Source organism: Canis lupus, chromosome 5 (genome assembly GCF_011100685.1).
Source record: "Canis lupus familiaris isolate Mischka breed German Shepherd chromosome 5, alternate assembly UU_Cfam_GSD_1.0, whole genome shotgun sequence".
Classification (NCBI taxonomy): Eukaryota; Metazoa; Chordata; class Mammalia; order Carnivora; family Canidae; genus Canis; species Canis lupus.
The window spans coordinates 10367514-10394323 of record NC_049226.1 but is presented as its reverse complement, the minus strand read 5'-3'; the positions used below and the strand labels follow the sequence as shown (position 1 = coordinate 10394323).

At 40.8% G+C, this 26810-nt stretch overlaps 1 protein-coding gene across 8 annotated transcripts; it reads left to right on the top strand.

Annotated features, from left to right (window-relative positions):
• Positions 1-869: 869 nt before the first annotated feature.
• VWA5A (von Willebrand factor A domain containing 5A) lies at positions 870-25285 on the top strand. Of its 8 annotated transcripts, none has more exons than XM_038535822.1 (19): positions 870-1026; positions 2316-2508; positions 4194-4240; positions 4360-4562; positions 4868-5090; positions 5211-5386; positions 5674-5788; positions 9254-9426; positions 9689-9777; positions 9982-10126; positions 10573-10652; positions 14512-14626; positions 15489-15653; positions 15932-16032; positions 16271-16524; positions 18656-18793; positions 20656-20786; positions 23556-23682; positions 24242-25285. In XM_038535822.1, the coding sequence occupies exons 2-19, from the start codon at positions 2444-2446 to the stop codon at positions 24319-24321; spliced, it is 2427 nt and encodes an 808-aa protein (XP_038391750.1). In that variant the 5' UTR covers positions 870-1026; positions 2316-2443; the 3' UTR covers positions 24322-25285. The 8 variants fall into 8 exon arrangements, 7 of the variants coding, with proteins under 7 accessions (XP_038391750.1, XP_038391751.1, XP_038391752.1 ...); XM_038535823.1 differs by having other exon boundaries at positions 4191-4240; positions 9257-9426; XM_038535824.1 differs by lacking the exon at positions 18656-18793 and adding an exon at positions 18850-18978 and having other exon boundaries at positions 4191-4240.
• The last annotated feature ends 1525 nt before the right edge of the window (positions 25286-26810 follow it).

Below are 26810 nucleotides of genomic sequence, written 5' to 3'. Positions count from 1 at the left end.
ATGAGCACCAGGTGTTATATAAGCCTGATGAATCACTGACTCCTACCTCTGTGGAGTCAATAATGCATTATATGTTAAATTAATTGAATTTATATGTTAATAAATACAATAATAAATTATATGTTAAATTAATTGAATTTAAATAAAATTTTAAAAATAAGTAAAAACAACCTATGGAGGTAGGTATGCCATTATTTCTCTTTTATAAATAAGACAACAAACTCAGTAAATATGACTGACATTGCAGAGAGCAAGATCAACCTGAGTTTTTATACATATTACCTTTACCTATACATATTCTCAATAGCAATATGATTTTATCTTTAAGTCTCAGATTTGAATATCATTTTGAAATAAACAAGACATAAGAAACTTGAGCTTCTAGTGTCCTTTAGCCAGGAAAATGAGGATAGATATTCTCACTTACTTACATTGTTACCCTCGCCATCAAAAACCGTCCCCCCCAAAAAACCCAAAACCAATCACCTTAATTTTATGATCCTTATGCAAAACCCATAAACCACCCATGACTGGAAGACTTGGTCCCTGTGGGCATTGCCCTGTCTCCTTGTCCCAACCCCCAGCCCCATGCTGTTAGGAAGGATGCAATCTTGGGACAAATGACTCAAATTAGAGATGGAGAGTTGATAATACAATGCCCATACAGTTTTGGGCCTACTGCACTGTATTATTAGCAGGGCCTAGTGCACAGCAAGCCCTTGATAATTGAATGTGTTACAGAAATATGATGTGACTTGATGTGATTGTTGATGTTACCGTTCAAGCATTTCACTGGTTTAAAAAAAAAAAAAAAATCTCTTCCCTTTATCTACCCTCTGTTCCTTCCCCAAATGAGGCAAAGGAAAACAAGCAAACGTTCTAGGGTTGAAGAATTTTCCGTTGATCCCTTAATGAAGTGGTCGCTACTTTATAACCGGTCCCTAGAAGGGGCAGGTCTTCCTGGAAATTTTGACAGCAGCTGTTTGCTTCTGGCTGTGACTCGGAGCCCTCAGCCTGCGGGAGAAGGTAGGTGACCGGGCAGCCCACTCGGCCCCATCCCACCTTCTACCCTGACGGCTGAGATCTGCCCTTCCTCTGCCCCAAAGCTTCTGGGGCTTGTTTGAACTGCAAACCCAAGGGATGGGGGATTGAGTCCTGGTGTTCGGTCCCTGGGGGGTTTTCTGCAGTTTAGGGGAATCTTATGGGCGCTGGGAAAGGGATTTAGGCATCTCCTGATCCTCTCGAGATCCCCCCCTTTTTTTTACTTTCCTTCTCTTTCCTCTTTCTTTCCTCTTTCTTTCTTTCTTTCTTTCTTTCTTTCTTTCTTTCTTTCTTTCTTTCTTTCCTTCCTTCCTTCTTTCTTTCCTTCTTTTTCTTTCCTTCCTTCCTTCCTTGTAGAAAATTGCTGTTTCCTCAATTTTATCTAATTTAATGATGTGGAAATGAAGTTTAAAACCTCCCCCTCCCGCGCCCCCAGCGGGATTGCAGCACCCTTTCGTATAGATATTCAAGGGGCTGACTCTGATGCCCCTGTTAATGCTTGGACGCTACAAATCTAGGGCTGAAATTTTAAAGATGCAATCACTTTGCGTTTCTCTCCAAGCCCCACTGCGCATTCAAATCGCCTGTTGGGCTGCATCACGAGTTTTCCAAGGGTCCCCTGCAACAGGCTGCGGGGAGTGGCTCACTGCGCCACTAGCGCTCGGCTCCTCCCTCTCCCTGGAGGGCGGCTGAACTGCAGGGTGCAGAGACTTCTGGATCCCTGAAGGGCCCCCTTAACACGCAGCCCCCAGGCTCAGTGAGCAGCCCCCCACACACCCCCCGCCTTTCTCCCAGCTGTCTCAGATTCAAGGCTTTGACCTGGGTCACCTCCCTCTTTGCCTACCTGTTGCTGGGTGCATTTCTGAAATGCCATCCCGAGGGGCAGAGGACTGTGACCCACCATAGTTTATACTGCGAAGGGTCCAGGAGAAGCTGCAGAAAAGCAAATTTCCCTAAGTGAGGGGTTTGTGCTGGGGTTAGAATCAGGACATAGGAAAAAAAAAAAAAAAGAATCAGGACATAGAGCTGTTTCTTGGTAGGAGACACCCCTCTGCTTCTGTGTCTTTACCTGAAAGCCACCATGGGTGAGTATTGCCACCCTTTGAGCTTTGGCTGTGGTACCCCTGGCTCCTGGGGCCTTCTGTTTTTCAGCTTCCTACTGATGTTCGAGATTCTTCTCTCCCCCAGCACCAGCCTGTTCCACCAGAGATCTTACCCCAGTCAAGTGTCTGCAGGATAACCCTTTTCCTGAACATTCTCTCCTCTCCCCACAGCTGCTTGACTACCCTGTTTCTGTCAAATGTGAGCCATATTGCCACAGTTGGTTTTTAATCCAGTTCTTCAAAATAACAAACACGGACAAAAAACCTGATTAATTGGTGCTGACCTGTGGAGATGGGGGATGGTATATAAGAAGCACCATTGCTATCAGACAGATGAGCAACATGGACATCGCTCTGGATTGGGGTAGGGTGCGAGGTTTTAAGTGGTGACTGGGATGAGCACAGAAGGCCTGCTGAAAGCTTTCAGAATCCTCAGTGGGGGTGGGGGCGTTGCTCTAGGAGGGGAAGTTGCCTCTCTCCAGAGCCTATATGTTTTTCTGGCCTGTGGATTCCTGAATGAAAGTTGGGCTTTCCAGTGACTTATCTGCCCCTGGAACTCTGGATAAGGACATTAGTTTCACTTTCCTTCAGCATTCTCTGTGCACCAGGCAACTCCATTTTAGCTCCTGAAGGGGTATTTTCAGTGAAAAGCCCCCTAACTGCTGCTGGGGGTTGCAGATCATGTCACCCTTTGACAGAGCAGGGAGAGGCAAGATCACAAGTGATTCTATTCAGAATGGTGGGAGGGCAGCTTCCAGGGGCCCTAGGACCAATGATTAGGACTAGACCTACATGTTGATTCTCTGGATGAAAGAATCATAATGTAAGTCATGATCTAGGTATGTCAATTTATCTCCTTGTTACCATATCACAAGAAGTGGTTGTCTAGTGGGACTCCTGGGGGGCTCAGCGGTTGAGCATCTGCCTTTGGCCCAGGGTGTGATCCTGGAGTTCTGGGATCAAGTCCCACATCGGGCTCCCTGCATGGAGCCTGCTTCTCCCTCTGCCTATGTCTCTGCCTCTCTCTCTCTGTGTCTCTCATGAATAAATAAATAAAAATCTTAAAAAAAAAAAAGAAGTGGTCGTCTAAGATCATAATAAAATTTGGAAGATAACAGGATGACGTGATTGAAAATAGAGGATGTGTTACATATATGATATTTATTTATGCATATTAGAATATCTTGGACAGGGATCCCTGGGGGGCTCAGCGGTTTAGCGCCTGCCTTCAGCCCAGGGTGTGATCCTGAAGACCTGGGATCGAGTCCCACATCAGGCTCCCTGCATGGAGTCTGCTTCTCCCTCTGCCTGTGTGTCTGCCTCTCTCTCTCTCTCTCTCTCTCTCTGTCTCTCATGAATAAATAAATAAAATCTTAAAAAAATTAATGAATAAAACATTAAAAAAAGAATATTTTGGACAGAGGAAGCCAACAGTGGTTTCAATTATGAGCCCCCAAAGAATGTCACAAAGTAAGTGATCTAAGTTGCAGGGGACCATTTTGGATCAAGCCGGTCTCTGGATAGCATGATCCAAAGTAATAGCAAAGGTCTATTTAACAACTTTAACAATTAAAACAGGAGCAAGACTAGTTTATTATCATTCATTAAATGCTTCCTGTAAGCCAGGTACTATTTTAGGGACTTCATATATAAAAATTTACATATGCGTCTAAGACAGATAGGTATATGGTTTTCATTTACAAAGAGAATGTTGAGGTTCACAGGGGTTAAGTGCATTACACCTATTCCATGTAGCTAAGGAATGGTATATTAAACTCGACTTTGAAAAAATGGAACTGGTATTTGAACCAGCCTCAGGGTGTTTCAGAGACTTCCTGTTTAGTGGGGACTTCCCCACTTGGGTCTGGCATTTAGAAGGAGCCTTACTATTGGCATCTTTGTCCCCTTCTTTACAGCTACTTTCTCCTTCCCAGCTCCATTATTAATCCTGAGTATATTCTGCTGCTGGAGAGAAGCACATAAGTCTGGTATTTGAATAGATAATCCCCACCATATCACTGTATTCACGGTGTGTCTTTTCCACAGTAGCCCCATGGCGCTCCCTGGTGGTTTACTAACCCGCGGTGAGGAGCCAGGTAAGCTTGATTCATGACCCTTACTTGCCACTGTCCCTTTGGCATCTTGCCCCATGCCTGGCTGGCAGGAGGACTTCTATTAAAGTTTGTTCACCTCTTGTACTCTGGTCTATCTCCAGTACCACTGAAGAGCATCAGTGTAACCTTGTCCATTCGTGAGTTTGTGGCTGGTGTGTCTGCCACCTTAAACTATGAGAATGAGGAGGAAGTTCCTTTGGAGACCTTTTTTGTGTTCCCCATGGATGAAGACTCAGCTGTCTACAGCTTTGAGGCCGAGATTGATGGGAAGAAAATTAAAGCAGAATTAAAGGATAAGAGGAAGGTACTCGGGATGAGTAGATTATCTCCTCCCTCCCTTTATTTCCTTAATATATGTGCAGGATCTCTACACACCTTCATTAAAAATGCTGATGTTGAATGCTTTCTTCAATTCCCTTTAGCTGGTATTTTCCTAAAATCATCTGGGGTGGGGAGCAGGGGCATCAATCAGAGGCATTCAAAGTTTAGCTGTGAGCCTGGCAGGCCTGATCGTAGGCCTTCTCCATTAATTTCTGTTTTCTGTACTACTCATCTCTTCATTCAACCAAGCCACCTTTGATATTGCCTCTCTTTCCCCATTCTCCTTAGGCCCACAGCATCTATGAGAGTGCCTTAAGCAACCGCCGCCAAGCTTTCCTCCTGGAGGAGGACCGGTACTCCAGGGACGTCTTCTGTTGCAATGTGGGGAACCTGCACCCTGGGTCAAAGGTGGCACTCACTCTGAAGTATGTGCAGGAGCTACCCCTGGAAGCAGATGGGACCCTACGCTATGTGCTCCCAGCTGTCTTGAATCCTCGATACTGTCGCCCTGGTGAGTATCCTTTCTTTTCGAATACTGGTGGTAGGTGATATAATTTGGGAAACCCCTCAAGGGTGTAGAGGTGCTAAGAAGTGTGGGAAGGGGAAACAGAACTAAGGTAACTCTTTGTAGGATCATCTGAGGACAGTTGCCTAAATATGAAGACTCCTGTAGTCCCTTTGGAGGAACTGCCCTATACATTCAGCATGATTGCCACCATCAGTTCCCAGCATGGCATTGAGAGGATCCAATCCAACTGCCCCTTCAGTCCTATGGAGTACCTTGGAGATGATAAGACCTCTGCTCAGGTAATTCATAAGAAAGCACTGTTGTTGCTGGCACCTCTATTCTTTGGGTTCTGATCTTGTTTCTCAGTCCTTCCAAAGTGTTCCCTATTTTCCCTATTAACTAGAGGGAATCCCACTTTGTTCCTTCTTTATCCTTGTTTCTTCTCCAGACCCTTCTCTATTCTTGCCGCTGCTCCTGACCACGCGCTCTCTTGTGGAAGAAGCCTACAGTGCTCAGTTCTAAACTCAGCCCCATGCAACAAGCAGTGATAGTTCTAACATGGATCTTTTGCTTGTTTTCAACTCAGGTTTCCTTGACTGAAGGACACAAATTTGATCGAGATGTGGAACTCCTGATTTACTACCGTGAGAAGCATACCCCCAGTGTAGCCGTAGAGATGGGGCAGGCTAAAGACAACCCAGGTATTCTCTTTTTTCCTTTGTAGTTAACCTCTTAAAAGGGAACTCCTGTCTTGGAATTGTTTTGTTTTTTTCTTTTTTTCCCCTTCTATCCAGTAGTGGGTAAAGCATTCAAATAGCTTATATTTTAGTGTGCAAAAATGGTTAGATACAATGAGTTTCACGCGATTGTGTCATGTAGACAAATGTAAGTGGATCAGTAGGTAACTGGATCAAGGACATGGACAAATAATTCACAAGAGGAAACACAACTAGTTTACAAACACAAATGACAATGATTAGTCTCTGCAAGTATGGATAAAAATGAAATAAAAACAATGGAAGCTTGTACCTCTTAAATCCCTTTTATCTATTTCTATTCTATTCTATTTCTATTCTATCTCCTTAACTATTATCGATTGTACTAAGAGGTATAAACTTCCAGTTGCAAAATAAATAAGTCACAGAGATGAAAAGTAGAGCACAGGGAATAGAGTCAGGAAGATTGCAATAATATTGTTCGGTGGCAGATGCTGACCACACTTATTACTGGTGAGTGCTGAGTAATGTAGAGTTGTTGAATTTGAAATACTATAATACTTGTGTTAATTATACACAAGTGTTTATTATTATCAATAAAAAATTAAACATTCATTTGCAGGGAAAAAATAAAAATAATGATGTGACATTTTCAGTTTTTAAATTATCAAAGACTTCCAAATCTGATAATGCCTCATCAATCCATCTTCAGAGATTTTTCATCTCACCCTAGTATCTTAATTTCTAAGACTAAGTTTAGTTTTGTAATAAATTTAGTTTATTGGGACATCTGGGTGGCTCAGTGGGTTGAGCATCTGCCTTTGGCTCAGGTCATTATCCTGAGGTCCTGGGATCCAGCCCCAAATCAGGCTCCTTGCTCATCAGGGAGCCTGCTGCTCCTTTTCCCTCTGCTTCTCCCCCACCACTCACACTCTGTCCTTCTCTCTCTCTCAAATGAATAAATACATTTTAAAAAATCAAAAAAATAATTTAGTTTTATTAATTTCTTTAATTTCTCTTATTTTCTAAATTTTCTTGACTACATGTGCACTTTTCCTTATTACTGCTATCACCCATGTCAGTCTGTTGCTCTCTTGAAGCCTTCCTAGGCAGCCAGCCTTGGATTTCAGGGATCCTGAAGCCTCACTAGAGAGATACTTCTGAAGCATTTTCCACATTGGTGGAATGGAAGGATGTTTGGGGACAGTCATACTCAAAATACTATAGCTTGGATTAGGTTCCTTACTTCTGTAACTACAACTACTATGAAGACCATTTCCTGTAGTTGGTCCTTCATAGCCAACCTCTCTCATTGTTAATGTTTGGCCAAGATTGCTGAGAGCTCCTTAGTTTGTACTCACTTGTTCAACCATTTTTCCTTCATGCAAGCTGTCCATGCTAAAGCCCTTGGTGGGGCTCCATCTTAATCAGGTTTGCTCCATCTCCTCTTCCATGAAGCTCCATGCTCTGTCTTTATACATTAGTTTGGTCCTTTTGTACTGCTTTTGTCCTTTCCCTTTTGTGGGTTCTCCCTTGGGTGCCCATGAAATACTCCCACTGAAGAACTAGTCTTCTGTTAGGATTATTTTAATCCACCAGAGAAAGTTTTATAATGCTGAATCTTAGTAGGTATGAATTGAGATTTCAATTCCTTTCCTTCCAAGAAATTCCCTTGGCCCCCATGCAGAATTCCTGATCTGTTCCTGTGGTAAGCCCTGTAGGCCAGAGGGGAGAGCAAGGGCAGCCTTTATGATCTTGTGACTCCCTTCTAGCAGGGCCACTCAGATCATATATCTGGTCAAGACAACCTGCTGTTCCCATCCATATAAAGAAACAAATGACAACTGGGAGCTGAGGTCACTAAAACCATTGAGAGTTCTCAATGAAGCATACCACTATGTGATGAAAATACAAAATATGTATTTATGTTAAGTACTTAGAATGTACTTAACTAAATATCAAGAACATGATTTTTAAAAATTGTATGTATAATTCAATAAAATAACCTAAAAATTATAAAGAATTTTCTAGAATTGTTATTAAAAGTTTAACCTGAGCTAAGCCCTAGGTTGAGTCCCTTACATGTATGATATCACTTAACCCTTAAAATAATCATGAGGCAGATATCACTAATTGGATTCTTCAGATGAAGAAACTGAGGTTAGCAAACACAGGAGCTAGGGCCTGAAGTGCCTTATTTAAAAATGAGGAAGCAGAAACTAGTGAAGGTGAAAATAATATGAACCAAGCCAAAGGAATTATAGTAGAAATATCCAGATAGTACATACTGTGTATCTGGGATTATCCTAAACACATTAGATATATGTACCCACTTCATTGTCATGGCAACCTTTCTGACTTACCAGTCTAGCACCAATTCCACTACAATCAGCTGTGTCTTAAAATGGAAAGCAATTTACCTTGCCTATTAAGAAAAGCTACTCTTCCACCATATATGCAGAAATCTGGAAGGTTTAGAACTTATCCTTGAACCAGTGGTCAAACAAATATTTGCTGAGCTGCACCCATTTTATTTGGAAGCCAGTTTGGTTGTTGGGGTATCCCAGGGCAGGAGATTAAATGGAGCCGTATCCTTTAATCATACTGAATCCCAAGGCTACTGAGAATTTAAAACTATCATCCTGGACCCTCTTTATAAAATAGGATATTGGAATTCAATTCTTTGTCAACTAATATTTTCTGAGCTGCAAAACGAGTGGATATAACCTAGGCATTCTCATTTCATCTCTATCTCAATACTACCATTTCAATTCCTGCAACAGTTTTCACTTATTTCTCAAAATAAAATCAAAACGTTGACAACTCGGTGACAAAGGTCAAACTCTCATGGTTTCCTTCACAGTATTGTTTGGGTGATGCTATTAGAGTCTAACACACATCCCAGTTCTGGAGAGTATCAGTGAGTATTTCATACCCAAAGCAGGCAAACTTTCCTTGGTATGAATGACCCTATACTCTCAGCTTTTGCAAACTGTCAACATATGAATTGCCCATGAGCTTCATTTTTTTTCAAAAGTGTAAAGACTTAAACAAGGACCCGTGTAATAGATTTCCCATTGATTTGAAGGGAAGGTGTCTTTGCAAATAAATTAGCTTCATTCTTCTGACAAATGCTGGAACATTTTCAATTCATGCATTTCACTCATTTACCTAGCTGCTAGGAAACTAGCATATAATTATATATTTTAATTATTGTTTGTGCCTGGTAACCTCTACCTCCTTTTTTCTCTTTCATATCTTTTCTGCTTCTATATCTTTTATGTTTATAACTCACCTCAAATCCTTTGCCAGCAGATCCAGTACGAAGATCAAACAGTGTTATAGATTTGGATTTTTTCAACTCCTTATATAACTCACTACAATTGATTCTTGAGGTCTTTAGTATTCTTGAGTTCCTTTTCATGGTAAAATGTTCTTATCCTTTCACAGTAGATGGTTTGATGAAGGATCCATCTGTGATGGTGTGTTTCTATCCAAACATCCCAGAAGTTGAGTCACCAGTTATCTGTGGAGAATTTGTCTTCCTCATGGACCGCTCAGGAAGTATGCATTGCCCCATAAGTAAACAGGATAAATCTCAGCTGCGCATAGAGGCAGCCAAGGTAAAACTAGTTACTTCCTTTTTCTGGTCACATGCACAAATGAGGATGAATCTTTGGGGTTAAGTTAGGGTCCATCTGGAACTTTGAATGTGTTCACCATCTGCACTACATCTAACATGACCATAACATGCTAGCCTTGTTATATAAGGGCCTGGACTCAAGAAGTGGGTGAAGGCCCACCCTCACCCCCCTCAAGAGTCAGATTGACAGCATCTGTGCCTGAGAGGATCCTCTCTCACTATCTCCTCCTCTCTTCCTTCAGGAAACACTGATTTTGCTGCTGAAGAGTTTGCCTATAGGCTGTTATTTCAATGTCTATGGATTTGGAACTTCCTATGAGGCATTCTTTCCGTAAGTTTCTAGAAAGTCCATAGAGAATCCAAAAAGATACTTTAAAGAAAGGACTAGATTGTTGAAGGGGGTTACTGTATGGTTGACTTTGGCATTGGGCATTTCAGGTGAGGTTGTTTACAGTGGGGGCATCTCGATTCAGGGACTCGATACTATGTGATTTTGAACAGCTATCACATCACTGGGCGTGTTTGTTTTTCTCAGGAATAGCGTGAAATACACTCAGCAGACCATGGAGGAAGCACTGAGGAGAGTTCAGCTTATGCGGGCTGACCTGGGGGGCACAGAAATCTTGACACCACTCCAGATCATCTACGGGGAACCTTCCATCCCGGGCCACTCCCTACAGGTAGGACCTGGAAGAGAGCTAATAGAAGGAAGAGGAGAAAATGAAATCTCTGTTCAAGAATCTGTTCCTGAGCTTCATTGTAGGATTGTTAAAATATGACATATAATTCAGGGCCTCCTATCATATAATAAAGAGAAAAAAGGAGGCATGTAATAGAATTCCTCTTCCTTAGCTCTGTGCTGTGGCCTGTGGGTGATGGAAGTCCTTTTGCAAAGTGCCACAGAAGCCTGCGGTGAGACGAGAAGGGAGAGGTGAGGAAAATCCCAGGTGCCCAACAAATTTTGGGAGAACATGGTGCAAGTGACCATGGAAAATTAGGGACCTCATGCCAGTCTGCAGAGGCATCGATCTCTGGAATGAAATGGTTGATTTTTCCCAAGGGTATACTGTGGTATCTGAAAAATGGTCTTCACAGAGATTTGATGAATGTCTTCTTCTTTTGACAGCTTTTTATCTTCACAGATGGAGAAGTTACTGACACATTTAGCGTAATTAACGAAGTCAGGAGGAACAGGACGAAGCACAGGTATGAAGAGAATGTGATTTCTGGATAATTGACCCATCTAGTGCCACATGTAATCTAGTGCCACAAGATCCGAGTGTTGACATTCCTTTCAGAGGACAGAAGATTCTAGAAGTTTAGTTTTACTAGCCAACAAGCTTTTTCTACATCATTTCCCCCTCTCTACTAAAAGATAAAAGTAATTTTCTAAATAACGTCAGTAATGCCACAAAGTTGTCCCTTATTCTTTCTAAACCACAATGGAAACCAAAATTGAATAATATGAGGGTTTTTTTTAACCATAAACATTTCAATCAAAGTAGAGCATACACAAAGCTATACAAATCTCAAGGATACAGCTGGATGAATTAGAGTTGGTCACAACCAACTTTTTCCTCTCCAAAGGAAATAGCTTTCTTAACTTAAAACACCATGGATTATTTAATCTTTACTCTGGGAAAGATCCTCAGCTTTTCATTATCTTTCATGACAGTGATATTTTCAAAAAGTACTAGCTGGTTATTTTTGTATATTTATTTGACTATTTAAATTCATGTTGAGGGTAATATTAAACATTTTGGGGGATCCCTGGGTGGCGCAGCGGTTTGGTGCCTGCCTTTGGCCCAGGGCGTGATCCTGGAGACCCGGGATCGAATCCCACATCGGGCTCCGGGTGCATGGAGCCTGCTTCTCCTTCTGCCTGTGTCTCTGCCTCTCTGTCTCTCTCTGTGTGACTATCATGAATAAATAAATAAAATCTTAAAAAAAATAAATAAATAAACATTTTGGGAAAAATACTTATATTGTAAGTATTTTAAAAGACTTCAGAGGGAACATGTTCAACACTGCATCAATAAGTGTGATTGTTGACTATAGATTTTTTTGTAGATTCTTTTATCAGATTAAAGAAACTTTGCTTCTGTTTGGAGGGTTATCAGATTAAGGAAATTTTATTTCTGTTTTGAGATTTCTTTGTTCTTTTTTTTTTTTTTACAAAAATAATGAATGTGGAATTATATCAAAGATACCTTATGTATATATTTAGATGAATGTATGATTTTATCTTTTTTTATTGTGTGAATTTTAATGACCAGTGTTAGACCAATTTTGCATTTCTGAAATAAAACCAAATTAGTTGTGGTCTATTAACCTTCTCTATGTATTTTTGGATTCAGTTGGCTAAACCTGTTGGGAATTTTTAAATCTGTTTTCATGAGAAATATTAACATGTATTTTCTTTTCTTATAATATTCTTGTCAGGTTTTGATATCAATGTTACACTGGCATCATAAAATAAGCTGAGGAGAGTTGTCTATTTTTCTATTATCTGAAAGATTTTCTTTATTAAATGTTTACTAGAAGTTGCCAAGAGGCTGTTCTTATGGGAAAGTTTTTAAATCTCTTTAATTGAAATGGACTATTCATACTTCCATATGTTTTTGCTTTTTATGAGAGTTTGTATATTTTATCTAAATTTTCAAATTTCTTTTCATAAAATTCTCTTGTGCTGTATTATCTTATGCTGTTGTTAAATTTTGCAGAATCTGTGATATATTAGCTTTTCTTTCCTGATGTTGATTATTTGTGTTTTCCCTGTTTTTCTCCTTGTCCTAAATGCTTGTCAATTTTAATAATCCTTTCAGAGCACCAGTACTTTTAAGGTTTTAAAATCCTCTCTATTGTATGATAGTTTTTTCTATCAATAATGCTTTCCCCCATCTTTATTATTTCCCTTTAAATTCACTCCTGTATTTATTCATTTCCCTTTAAATTCTTTGGGTTTACTGGCTGTTCTTTTTCTAATCTCTGGAGATGGATACTCAGGTAGTTGATTTTGAGACTTCTTTTTCTTTTCTAATATATGTATTTAGAACCTTAAATTTAAGCATATCTACATCTGAATCTTAATTCTAGATCTGTCACTTTCCATTGACATCCACTTAAGATTTTCTAATTACCATTATGATTTTTTTAAAGCCTATGCTATTCAGAAGTTTAGTGTATAATTTCCCATTTGGAGACTTTTCTATTCTCTTGTTAGTTGTCAAGATATTTTATATGAAAAGCCATAGAAATTCTTAGAACCTCTAGATGATGTTATCTTCCCTCTGTGAGGATGTACTCTGCTTCTGATGGGTTGCTAGACTAGAAGCAGATAATCTGAGTCCAATTAGAGTCAAATGACTGAAGCTCATTTGATGGCTAGTTTATTTCAGATCCCTCTCTACCTCTGGGCTGTAGTTCTACAGGGTTGTATTAAAAAACCTGGGGTATCTATAAAGGCACCTTTTCTTTGGAAAGTCCAAGTCTGAAACTGCTTGGCTTCTTAGTCTTTGAGCCATCCATTTTGTACTTGACACTAGCTTCAAGGGTAACAGGATACCAGATGCCACGCCCATCACTCTTGGCCTCCCTCCTCTCCATGTCATGGCCCATAGATTCCTATAGTTTTGGTAATCATTTGATATTTTCAAAAAGATTATTAAGAATATTGTATAAAGCTTTTCCAGTTCTCTACTGGCTGAAAGAAATTTGGCATTGCTGTGAGCAGAATGGTGTTCTGGTGTCCTATGGTGTTCTACTCTAAGTCAAAAATCATGTAGTTAAGTTCCACTTCTGCTGCTTGCTAGCTGTTTGGATACATCAAGTAAACTCCCTAAGTCTTAGTTTCCTCATTTGAAAATGGGAATAATAACAGTACTTACCTTATGGGTTTACTGTGAGGGTTCAAAGGGTATACTTACGTAAAGCATTAAGAACTGTGCTGGACACAAAATATGTGCTATATGAATTTTTGCCATTATTATAATTATTATCCTTATTATTAATATACAAAGAAGCACTTCAGTTCTAAGCATATTGTTAGAAATCAATAAACATTGCTTAGCTTTAGTTTTATAAATAAAACACTTAAATATACACATAAATGCCCTTTGGAAGCCATAAGAAATGTAAGCTACAGTTGTAGGATCTTGTTGGAAATTTGAAGGTGTTAATATCAAGATGTGATCTCTAGGGGGCACTGTCATAGGTAGGTTATCATAATTAGAAATTCGGTTCTTAGCCCTACAATTTTAGAGTATTAGTCCTGTTGCTGACATCACTAGAATTGGGGATGATGATTCACATTAACCCAGTTCAAAAGAGACTGATACAGAAGCCAAAATTCCAATGTATTAATTTACAATGAGAAATCTCATTGTCATGCCTTCTAAAAATGCTTCTATTACTATTATCAACACATTCTGTCTATAAACAGTTCCATCTGGGAAGCAAATTGTGATTACAAAGCTATTTGGTGCACATAGACTATGGCAGGGAGAGAACTCTCCAGTTAAAACCCTTTCCTACCCTAAGACTAGTCTTGCCATGGCAGATGGGGTTCCAGTACAATATTAGTCAAGCATTGATGATAGGGGCTATTTTGTCCTAACTCAGCACTGTCTGATGAACCAATTCTTTGGATTTATTATTGAAATAATTGATGAGGCTATAGTCCTGTGGTTTTGTTTTGTTTTTTTTTTTTTTTCTGCCTCTAGAATCAGTATAATATATATTTTTACCAGGGGGCTCTTACGGTCAGATAGACCAGTACTCAAATGTTATCTGCACCGTAGTAGGTGTGCGATCTTGGACATATTTCTTAAATTCTTTGGGCTTCAGTTTCATATCCATAAAATGAAGCATAAGCCTGCCTCTTAGGAATCTTGTAATGATTAAATTACATCATTAAGGCATTTGGTCTCCTGAAATATAGAATCTGCTCAATAAATTGTAGCTATTATGCTTTTGGTCAAGGAAAAGACTATCTCTTTAGGTATTCTTGACTAGTATGTATTAATGTTATAATTTCACTCTAAGCTCTTATCCTGTACAATTGCAGATGTTTCTCCTTTGGTATTGGAGAAGGAGCCTCTACCAGCCTAATAAAAGGCATTGCCCGTGTAGCAGGCGGCACTTCAGAATTTATCACCGGCAAGGCCAGGATGCAGTCCAAGGTGAGGGGCAGTCCTTGTGTCCAGAGGTGGTGATCCAGAGGGAGTGTGGAGCAGAGGGGACATTGCCACAAAAGCAGAGGCAACAGCTTGACACTAGGATTCATATTCTGTTTTTTTTTAAGATTTTATTATTTATTTATTCATGACAGACAGAGAGAGAGAGGCAGAGACACAGGCAGAGGGAGAGGGAAAGAAGCAGGCTCCATCCAAGGAGCCTGACATGGGACTGGATCCTGGATCTCCAGGATCGCGCCAAACCTCTGAGCCACCGGGGCTGCCCGATTCATATTCTTATACCCATAATGCCTTGGGCTGTAATACACAGTGGGACTACTTTTGGCCTTATGTAAAAGGGGCCCACTATAGTTTCTAGAGAAATGGCCTCTGATCCTACTAGTTGGAAGTCCAGAGACAAGATACTGGAAGAGGTTAGGGTTTTGTGTATAAGAACAGAAATGGAGAAAAAAAGAATTTTGACTGTCATGATTTAGATCCTACAAGTGTGCTTGAGGAACTCTTTTGGTTGGCTATATCCTATCTTCCATGCAAATGAAACAAAGAAAACAAGAAGGAACAATGTAATATGTCTGGTGGATTGGTGAGGTGGTACACTGATACTGCTTTTGGTTAGTACACACAAGGGAAGGCGTCTTTGACCTCTGCTGCTACTTGTGAGTTCCTCTTTCTTGGGTGGTGTCATCCTTTACCTTATCCTCCCTTACCATGTTCTAGTAGTATTAAGGAATAGACATAGCATGTACTGTGTTGCATAGAATCTGATGTATAATAAATGTTCAGCTAATAGTGGTTATTATTGCTATTATTATTTTCTCTGCTTACTCTGTTCTCTTTCCTCCACCAGGCTCTTAGTGCCTTAAAACGTGCTCTACAGCCTGCAGTAGAAGATATTTCTGTGAGCTGGGATTTGCCTCGTGGCCTGTCTGCTAAAATGCTTTCACCAGAACAGACTGTCCTCTATAGGGGTCAGAGGTTAATCATCTATGCCCTTTTGAGTGGGACCATGCCGGTGAGTTCCTATTCTTATTTGTTCCTCTCATCAGAGTAGCTACTTCCCTCAACTCTGCTCTGGACAATTTTCTTAAAACTGGTGGAGTCTCATCAAGAGATCACACTTGCCGGGTAGAGCCTGCTAACACTGTTCTCCATAATTTCAGGGTTCTGATTTCCTCAGCAACCTGGTTCCTAGTCAGACATTTTCATGTGTTGGGTTGGGGTGTTTCCTCAGCTATGACTTTTACTTGGTGACTCTCCCTTCCATTGTGTCTATTCTTGTCTACTTTGTAGCCAGCAGATACGACAGGAGAAGTCTGCCTCAAATACATGCTCCAGGGCAAGAGTTTCGAGAATAGGGTGACATTTTCTCTGCAACCCAAGCCCGATGACAAGTGAGAATTCAGTTGCTTTGTTATTTTTGTTCTTTTGTGTTTTTGTTTTGTTTTGGTCTCTGCTATTCTTGAAAGACTTGGTTTCCTTCCTCTTAATTTGGGGGGCTCAGTTGTGTCCCTACAATCACTTTGCCTTTCTAACCCATTCAAGTCTTATATATCTCTTTATCTGGCTTTTTCCTCACTCTACTCATGCTAACTTTTGAGGGCCCTGAGTAACGGGATGATTTTCTTTTAGCTTCACCATTCACCGCCTTGCTGCTAAGTCCTTTCTCCAGACCAAGGATATGGGCTTCAGGGACACTCCAGCAAAAGATAAAAAAGATGTGCTGAAGGTCAGCATTGACTGTGGAGTCATAAGCTCCCAGACAGCCTTCATTGCCGTCAACAAAAGTCTCAACAAGCCAGTTCAGGGGCCTCTGGCTCGTAGGGATGTTCCAAGGCCAATTCTGTTGGGTGCTGCTTCAATGATACCACGATTCTATGGAGGTGGTGAGTTTTACCCCATACCACGATTCTATGGAGGTGGTGGATTACATTCAAACTCATGTAAAATAAAGGGCCCTGGATTTCTAAACACATCATTTGAAGCAAAAGCGTGTGACAGTGAATTTTTTCCCTTGTCTCTCCATACTTAGGATTTCTGGCTGGTTTGGTGCCTTTCTGGGGAACCAAGGAGATTCTAAATAATCCAAGGGGGAAAAAGAAACAAGGAAAATTAAAACAGAAAGTGTAAATAAATATTGAGTATTCAAACTGTCTCAATATGAAGCTGATTTATCCTATGGATAATTGGATGATTAATGATGATACAGGTGGCTGATGGTAATGGTCTGGGAGTGTTAGGGAATGGGTGTCCCAAGTGAAACCCAAGCAGCCTTGAGAATAGATATGAGGGGCTTAGTTAGAATAAGGTAGAGAAATTTCCTGGGCAGGATTCTGTGGCTGGAGGGGAATGTTTAATGTTTGTTGTAGAGACAGGCTTCAAGGTGAGCCCAGATTTTTGTTTGGACAACTGCATGTATAATGGTTCCATTTATTTAAATAGAGTAAGAGAAGAACAAGGTCAAGTTTAGAAGGTAGCATGTTGAATTATTTTTGAGTATTTTGAACTTGGGATCCTTATGGAACATCTATATGAAGATGTCCAGTAAGAAAACAGATGGGTTTGGTGCTCAGAGGAGGAGAGTTGAGGGATAAAGATACACATTTGGCAATATTTAACATCTAGGTTGTAACTAAAGATGCTGTCCCAGTATTGCCAAGTAGTTTGATTCTAGTTTACAGGCTGAGGAGCAAGAGCTTAGAGTTTCTGTCTGATGAGTTTTCAATAGTTTTAGTGAAAGAGCAAATATAACTAATGAGTATGAAACAAGACATTGTAGAATAGAGAGTTTGAGGAAAGGATTTGAAAGATGGATGATTGGAGGGTGAAATTCCAAGGGAGAAATAAAGCATTTGCCAAGAAATGTTGAGCATGCGGTTTAATTCTGATACCTTGACTTTTTTAGTGGCACTAAACTAAGGGAAGCCGAGCCCATGTGGTTCACTATAGCAGGACTCAGCAGCTTTGGTGTAAGAACAAAGAGGGTACAGTGTTGGCTCTTTTTTGAGGTTGGGATTTTGCCTGGTGTGTGATGAAAAGGAAATCAGGTACTTGGAATTGGAGAGACTGGAGAGAGAATGGTGAAGTGTTGGACCCAGGATTGAAGCTAAATAGAAAAGATACTAAATATGGAAGGAAGTGGATTGTAGGGAAAAAGCAGAGGAGACACAGATTTAGAGGTCCAGATGAAGTCAAAGACCAGGTAAAAGAACTTTGAGTCAGAAGGCTTCAAAAATTGGATATTATATGTAAAAAGTAGGATTGCTTTTTTTTTTCCCCCAGTTTGTTTTTTACAGATGGAACAATTCTGCTGGATAACAAGATTCTGGCTTGGGAGGGAGTGGCTGAAGTAGAATGAAGGCTGAAACCATTTGATTTGAGGAAGTCAAGAAGCTTTGAATGAGAGTGCTGGATAGGTTACCTACAAGGGTACTGAAATCTCTCAAGATGATGGCAGGCCTTGAAATGAAGTAGAAGTCTAGAAACTATATCTAGATACTTTAGTGCATAATGGGAAGTGACAGAAAGGTGGGAGGCAGCCCTAAATGAATGTGAGGGAGGCAGTCCAGATGGGGGTGGAGCAGTAATGAGCTGGATGCCACAATTGGAACTGAAGAGGTTGCCCATCTTACCTTCCAAACCTGGGTGCTTGGGCTGTGGTACCTCAAGAGAGCACCCAAAGAGAGAGACAGAGGGATATAGGGAAAATGGTTTTTAGAAGAAGAAATTAGTTTTGTTAAGATAAGTAGTTGGAAAAAGACTCCTGTAATGAAAGGAAAGATACAGGAAAGATCATTGGCAAGTATCAAGGGTTCCAGAGGACACAGTAGGAAAGGCTCAGGGGGTGAGGGCATGTGCAGGAGGTGGGCTCATGGGAGAAGAAAAAAATGCACAGTGAAGATGGTAGCTGAGGCAGACATGGATAGGAGGGCATGTGGCCCACATTCTCAGGGCCCTTTGCCTGTAGCAGAGAGCAGAGGATATCTCAGTCTTAATGTCTGTACTGGTGTTTTTCAGCTCATTCAAAGCCCTCATCCTCCTACTCTCCTCCTGCATCTCAGCCCACGCGGACCAATCATTACCCAAGCGTGTCATATCAGCAGGATGATTACAAACCCTGTAGGCCCATGATTAGCAAGGAGATGTGCGCTCTAGGTGAGCATCTTTCCAGGGATTTTTTTCTCACCCATATTTGTCTGTCACATATATAGGACTAGACAGGTCCCCTGCTCCTGATCATACACTAAGGAAGAAATGCATGTCTCTCAAAGAGGCCTCTCCTGAGATAGAAAGGGCTCATTCTTCCACCAACAGGATGAACTTGGAAACTCACCCAACAGGTAAGATGGGCCTCAATTCTCTTCTCTGATCTGTGGGGACTGAAGAACCAATCTTCTACGCTCTGCTTCCTTTGGCTTTCTCTAGCCAGGAGGTAATCTCTTTGAAAAGTGTCAGGCAGAGGGTGAGATTTGTCTAGCTCCTATGTTTCCCAGGGTCAGCCCACCTTCATTAGTCTACAGTGAAACCTACCGAGCAGAGCCTGGGTTAAGCCCTATTAAATGCACCCCCCTTACCATCTCAGCTCAACCAGCAGGCCTACAAGCTGGGCCCTCCCCTCCCCCTGCAGAACTCTGCTGCTGCCTTCTTTGAGCCACCTGCTACATTGGGTTTGAAAAGGGACCTTTCCATTGCTGGCTAATGACTCATTCTGTTGCCAGAGGGTGTTCCTTGGCCATTACCTTGTGTTCCAAGCAGCTGGGCTTCTCCTGTATGTGACAGATTGAATCAAAGTACATTTTACCACCAAGAGGTGCCTTTTCTACTCAAATGGTCTTAAAGGCAACTTCTTTCTAGTCTCCAGTTTTTGTAGCAAGATTTGTCATATACAGTTGTTTAATTGTTTAAACATCTTATTTGCCATTTACCCTCTTTGTATTCATTCTCTTTAGGTTGGTAGTTAAAGAGAGGGCATCAGTGTCTCAGGTGGAGTCAGATCTCTGTCCTCCAATTACTGTGGGGTTTTAGGCAAATTAATTCACTATCTAGAGCCTTAGTTCCCTCAGGTGCACAACTACCCACCTCACGGGGCTGTCATAAGAAAATTCTGAATGTTAGCCACAGAGTAGCTTCTGACTTTATGTTAGTTCCCTAGGCCTTCCTAACTTAGAATAACCCAGCTCTGACCTCTCTCGCTTATGAATCCTCTTACCCAAGTAGAGAGAAAAATTACTCAAGAGTGTTAAACTTCTGTTTTTTGTGAACTAATTAGCAACTACTTTTTGTAGGGAGCCAACAAGGGGCCTTCTTGGTACTTTGCATTCTTCCTCATGCAATAGGCATTGTTAGCTCCAGTTTACAGAGAAGACTGAGATCCCCATTTGTTATATAACCATTGCGTTTTGAGCATTAGCAAAGCTGAGATTCAAACTAAGATGATTGAAATTCAGAGCCTTAAATTTTTTGTTCCCATTAGAGTAGAATTGTTTTTTCTAGTTATGGTTATTCTTACCTGCTAATTTTTAAGTTGCTACAGGTACATCATCATATATGACAGCCAGATGTGAAATACTTTGTGTGGTTTTTAAGCAATTGTCCAACCACCAGGATTAGACACTAGACTATTCTTTGAGGTACATTGCTGAAGCTTCCTTTATATCTGCGTTCTTTTGATTTTTTTTATAATTAACATTTGAGATATACTGGTCTAGAATTTTTAAATATATGTCAAGTTTTAAGGCCCATTTACATAGAACTGGATAAAACTTTAAGCAGCATTATCACTTCCTTGTTGCTAAATTTTTAAGTCCAGCTCCCCTAGAGATAGTATATCACTCAGGTGGCCTACATTGTCACAGAGAAAATATAGGGGAAGGACTATAACAGGTATCTTGGTAAGATCTGCTTCGTTCTACGCTCTTGCGATAGCCTGTCTCTGAAGTCAGACCTGTCTTTCTCAGGTATGCTAAGGGGTCAGTGGCTCCTAATTTCTAATACTTTCTTTTTTTCCTTCCCCAAAGTCTTTGGGGATAATCATCTTGTACAGCTGATTTCCCTCCAGAATGCAGATGGTTCCTGGTATCCAGATGAAAATCTGGCTGGGATCCTAGGTAGAAGTTTAGAAGACCTACTGGCTGCAATCCCTGTCAAGGTAAGATTCAGATAAGAAAAAAGAATATGCATGCTTTTGAGAGGTTGAAGTCAGTAATGAGATTTGGGGTGAATCATGATTCAACTGAGAAAGGAGAATAGAGAAGGCCATAAACTAAATTAATTTCTCATAAATAGAGGTTGAAGATTTTTTCTTGGAATGTTAGAGCAGAAAGAACAAGAACTAATAACCTAGTTGATGGGAATCGACAGTTGACAAAGGGAGATCAAGCATCCTCTTTAAGTTTATATTCCTTGCCAATCATCTAAATTTTTTGAACAATTACTCTGTGCCAGACACTGGCTAAGCACATAACTTCCACTTATTTGTTCATCACCATAATTAAATAAGGTAAATCCTATTTGCATTGTTGTTTATAGAGAACTCTAATAATGCATCTGAGTTTACCCAGCCAGTCAGTTCTAGACTCAAGTCTAGAACTGTTTTCAGGACCCACATTGCTTCTCTTCAAAATAAAGGACGTGGTCCATAGCCTGGCAAAATTTTTCTGAAGTCAGGATAGGTGACATATTAATAGGGATGACTTAGTTATTTCAAATGTTTTTGACTATGCTGATGAGGACAAGTTATACTCCACAATTTCAAGGTAACTTACCAAATCTTCTAATTGAGAAATTGTTAAATATGGGCAAAATGCCAAAAACCTGAAGGATGGGTGTCATTCTGAATTTTCAAAATGTGAAAGGTATTTAAATAAACCTCAGAAATCCTAGAGCTGCATCACCTAATACAGTGTCTACTAGTCATGTGGCTCTTGAGCACTTGAAATATGGCTAATGCAAATGAGAAGCCAAATCCTTAATTGAATTCAAATATCCTATAACTGAAACACATGCTGATTTAAAACTAATGTAAAAAATGTAAATATTCATCAATAAATTTTATATTGATTACATGTTAAAATCACATTTTTAATATGTTAGGTTAGATAAAACATATTGGTAAAGTAATTGTACCCATTTTTATTTTTTTACATGTGGCTACTAGGACATTTAAGATTATATGTGTGTCTAGCATTATATTTCTATTAAAAAATATTGTTCTAGACCAAATAATTAAAAGGATAATTTATCAACAAACACAAAAATTATGACATTCTAACTTGGTTTCATTGGGAAACCAATGACAGGTCAGACTAACATTTCCTTCTTTGACATGGTAACTGGGCCAATAAATCCAGGGGCTCAGAAACCCTGTTGTACCTGAATTTCAGTGAGGAATTTGAATTTTGTAAATGATGAGTATATGTACTGAGAACCAACTCATTGAAAAATTCATGGCACTGAATAATGAATTTATTCAAATTCAAAACAGATTTTTAGAGCAACTAGGCTCTGAATTCTCTGGAGGTTTATATTTTCAGTAAAGATTCAGATCCCATGCTTTCCTGGTTGTAAATTTGCCAAAACTGGGAGATGAGGTATTAAGAATAATTGAGATCCCAAAGACCTTGAACAATGAATGATTTGCAATTTTTTGTGAAACAAAACAAAACTTACTAGTAATCAAAATGCTGTTTTTGGTTCTAAAGCCTCAACTATTTAAGTAGAGATACAAGCAAAATGACTTCAGAGCTGTTGCACAGGGAGATTTGAGGTGGTCGTCAACTGCCTGTGAACCAGCAGACATGATACATAATTGTGTATCGATGACAATGGGGTTGTGAAAAGAGCTGCTGTGTGTGTTGTATATTTTGGGCTGTGGTCATAGAATTTCATAAGTACACTGACCTTCAGATATGACCATTTAAGGAGATGTAGTTTTAAAACCATGTTTCTAGGCTAGGTCAAGCATGGGGATTCTCACTGCTTTGACATGAGCAGTCCTCTTAAAGAAGAATTAAAGGAATTGAGAATTTTGGTTAAAACAGGACTCCTAAAAAAAAATAAAATAAAATAAAATAAAATAAAATAAAATAAAATAAAATAAAACAGGACTCCTGCGGGCACTGAGAGGGGCACTTGACGGGATGAGCACTGGGTGTTATTCTGTATGTTGGCAAATTGAACACCAATAAAAAATAAATTTATTATTTAAAAAAACAAAACAAAACAAAACAAAACAGGACTCCTCAGAGAGGAACCGATAGCTGTTTACAGATTTTAAAGGTCATGTCATAAAAGAACAATTTTTTCTTGATCTGTTGACTCCCAAAACTGAGGTTGGGACCATGGGTGAAAACTCACAGAAGACCGTTTTCTGTTCTGTGGCTGAGACTCTGTCTTGAGTGACATGAGCAGTATGACTCGAATCAGAATATTGGGGCCTCCAGGCCCAGCTGTGTTGTTTGCTAGAAGGCTAACTTTGGGCAAACCATTTCACTTTTGTGAGAATCTCTTTTCTCTCTTACAAAGGCTATTATTGATAATTCCTCTTTTTTTGTTTGGCAAAGATTCAAATGAAGATCTATTATACAAAGTGATTATGCATGTGTTTCATTTATCATAGCTTAGTTATCCTTGTTGGGGATGTTGTAGGACTTTTAAGCACCATCTTGATGGTTAAGCTGGATTTAGAATTTAAGACTTTTCTACCCTAAGACTCAGGGGATTGATTATTGCCCTGAGGTTCAGGGCCTGGCATTATGCCTTGCAAGGAGGAGAGGAGGTATAGAGAGAACAGGTCATCACATTTACCAGCAGGGCAAATGGGGGCAGAGCAATGAGGTGGGGAGGGAGCTGTTTGCATCCCCTGAGGGGCTGCCAGCACCCACGTGGATGCTTCAGGAAGTCTCTCTCTATGGTACAGGATGCAAATTCCTCAAGCTGGGCCACAGTCCTGGCAATGGTCTGGCTGCATTCCAATGCTAAGCAAATGAAGTGCGAGTGGGAACTTCTGGAAAAGAAGGCCAGAACGTGGATCCGCATCCACGCAGGTAGGAGTTCAATTGTTAGACCCCATCTCCTTCCCTCCAAAGGAAGGCAGCCATCTTCCCCAGCATTGAGCCCCCAGGCCTGCTAGAAGGTGACAGGGAAGGAGTTCCTGAAGTCCCCTCCCCAACAGTCCTGGGTCAGATCTTTTCTGATCTCCTAGATAGTTCTTTCCTTGGCAGGATGAGGGTGCCATCTTAAATTGAGGGAGGGTGGAGGTGAGTAAAGAGGCAAAGGGATATGGGATGCGGACTGTGAGTTGTGAGAAGGACATTAAGGGGCCTTTGTTCTCCTTGCTGTCTCACTACTATACTGAGTACAAAGCTGGACTGGAGCTCTCACTCCTTGGGGGTCTATTATTATCTCACAGCTGCTGAGTATTTCTGGGGCCTGAGAAGATGAAAGGGAGTCTAGGCAGTAGGAAAAGCAGAGTCAGGGGTATTGAAGAAAGACAAGAGCAGGAGTCAGGGGCGATGAGCAAGCAGGTGTAGGGGAGGCTGGGGGATGAATATTTACTCTTGTCATGGTTCATCCACTCTAATTCTTGTTTTCTCCTCATGGCAGCCTCCATCATGCAAGAGCTTGTGAAAGCTGCTATTGCTTTTACCAAGTCATCCGTGGACCCCGCCATCTTTGCCCTCTGAGGAGACTGTCCAGAAAATCAAGTGCCTCTTGCATGCTCCTGCCCTTTCCTTTACACTCTCCTGCTGTGGTGTGTTTTTGTATTTTACCCATATCCCATCAGTTTCTTGCCATAGGAGTGAAGGATGTCCCCCCACCCCCCGCCACCTCGCTTCTCTGTTCCAGGTTCCCTTTGGGTAGGATGATCTACCTTCTCCAGAATATACCCTCAGCCCAGTGTCAGTGGTCCCAGAGACTGTTCCCTTTCTTGGAGGAATTTAAAGCATTCATAGGCAGTGATATCCCTCCTGGGTTTTCCAGAGTGACCACATGAAATACAGGTGGCGTGGACTCCACACTATAGGGTACAAGAGTGATGTTAGGGGGATACTTGAATAAGAGAATGCTGTGCATTTTGTCTATTCCCTTTGATCTTACATATTTATCGGGATCAGACTAGTGAGCTATCCAATTTTCTATTCTAAGATAGGGCAGAGAATTGGAGGGGAGGTTGGAAGTCAACATCAGGATGGATATAACCCCAAGACCACAAAGAGAGAGACTCCAGGGGTCCACTGTGAGAGGTGGCACTTCTTGCTTGATCCTGCTTGGATTTTGCTCCCCAATACTGCATGCCTTTCCTCTCACTGCCTACAGTACTGGATTGAATCATACCCATTGGAGACAGATATTTCTCCTTAATTGTTTCTTAGTAAGAAGGTGATAATGGAATCTTTAGCCCTGGCCTGAGCCGGTGAGGCCTCTAAGTCTGGCTCTGATCCGTAATAAAGGAAAAAGTGGGTTGAAAGGCAGCTTTGCCTGAGACCTGGGCCTGGATCATTCAGCCCATGAGGAAGAAAGGAACTCCCTGTGATTGTTTCTGACCTTTGTCCCACATACTCTATCCTCGTGGAAATGACCTTGTTCCATATGCTGTCCCCTAAAATACTATTGTGTCAATATTAAAATGACTGTCTCTATACTGCATTTTCTTGTATCTGAGCTTTTGTACATTTAATGTTTGAACTTGTGTTGGTTTTATTATCTTTTGTTTTCCTTCCCAACTTTGCTGACACCTGCACCCTACACACTGTGTTCTGTCCCCATTATCTTCTGCTGTAGGCTCATTTCCTATCTTAAGTGTCCTTAAGTAAAGGACTCAGAAAATCACTATTAGAATCCTGATAATAGGGATGCTTGGGTGGCTCAGTGGTTGAGCATCTGCCTTTAGCTCAGGTTGTGATCCCGGGAGTCCTGGGATCGAGGCCCACATCAGGCTCCCCTCAGGGAGCCTGCTTCTCCCTCTGCCTGTGTGTGTGTGTGTCTCTCCCTGTCTCTCATGAATAAATAAATAAAATCTTTGTAAAAAAAAACAAAATAAAACTGAATCCTGACAATATTCTTAAATAGTTAATTGATGAGGAACAAATGATTTAACCCCTGGGAGCTTAGTGTTCCTATTTGTAAAAGTGGGATTACACTAGAACTCCCTTATCACTTTCATCTTGAATACTCAAGAATTCTGAGCAGAACCTCCGAATATCTGTTTACTTAGGTAGAGAATGGCCTAGACCTGAGTTCTGTTAAGCTGTTGAGTGAACATTAGCCTGACTTGCAGAGTGGAGACTGATTTCCCAGGATCTTCTTCTAAGTTGGCTTATGGCTGAGTCTGACCTGTGCAATAGGGCTGTGGCATCACCTGGAAGCTTGCTAGAAATGCAGAGTTTTAGGCAACCCCAAAAACTACTCTATCAAGGTCTGCCTTTGAAGTTAGACTTATTTAAAATCTGCCAATTACCACCTTCCAGGTAGTTCGTGTGCACATTAAAGTTTGGGGGCTCAGTCTTGAGTCTTGTGCTCACAGCTGCCATCTAGATAGATCCTATTAATGCTATGACAAGAGACAGCTCCCTAAAGACCATGCAACCTGTAGAACTACCATGTGCACATAAGGAGATGGTCCTTTACATTTATTACATGGATCATTTTTCATTACATTCATTGTTCCTTCCCTTTTTCTTATCCTTCAGCTGGCGGACTAGGCCAGGGCTTGTGGACTTTGAGAGCAAAAAACAAAACAAAAAATAACAACAAAAGCAACCCTACACCGGTCTTCTTTAAAATGCAGAACCAACCACAGTTTTAAAGTAGCATGGTTTTATTTTTTCCATTCGGGCTCGTGCGATAAAATGTTGTGCCAACTGCAAACCCCTCAAATTTAAACAAGTGTCGGTCTTCGTAATCAACAAGTATGTCTTGGCACATTTATCGAAGCCCACTTTCAAGGCTGGTGCCTCATGTTTTCAGAAAATATAAAGCACCATCTGTACTTTCAGGAACTGATGATCTGGGCAAGTTGCCCAGGAGAGAGAGCTGAGCTCAGCTCCCATTGGTTGTCTACACCCTGCAGCTCTTTCCTGGCTGCAGAGACTTGGCCATGAGCAGGATAGCACTGCCTCGAGATGCTCCCACTCAAGCTGGGCTCAGTACCTCCAGTTCGGGGGTACCCTGC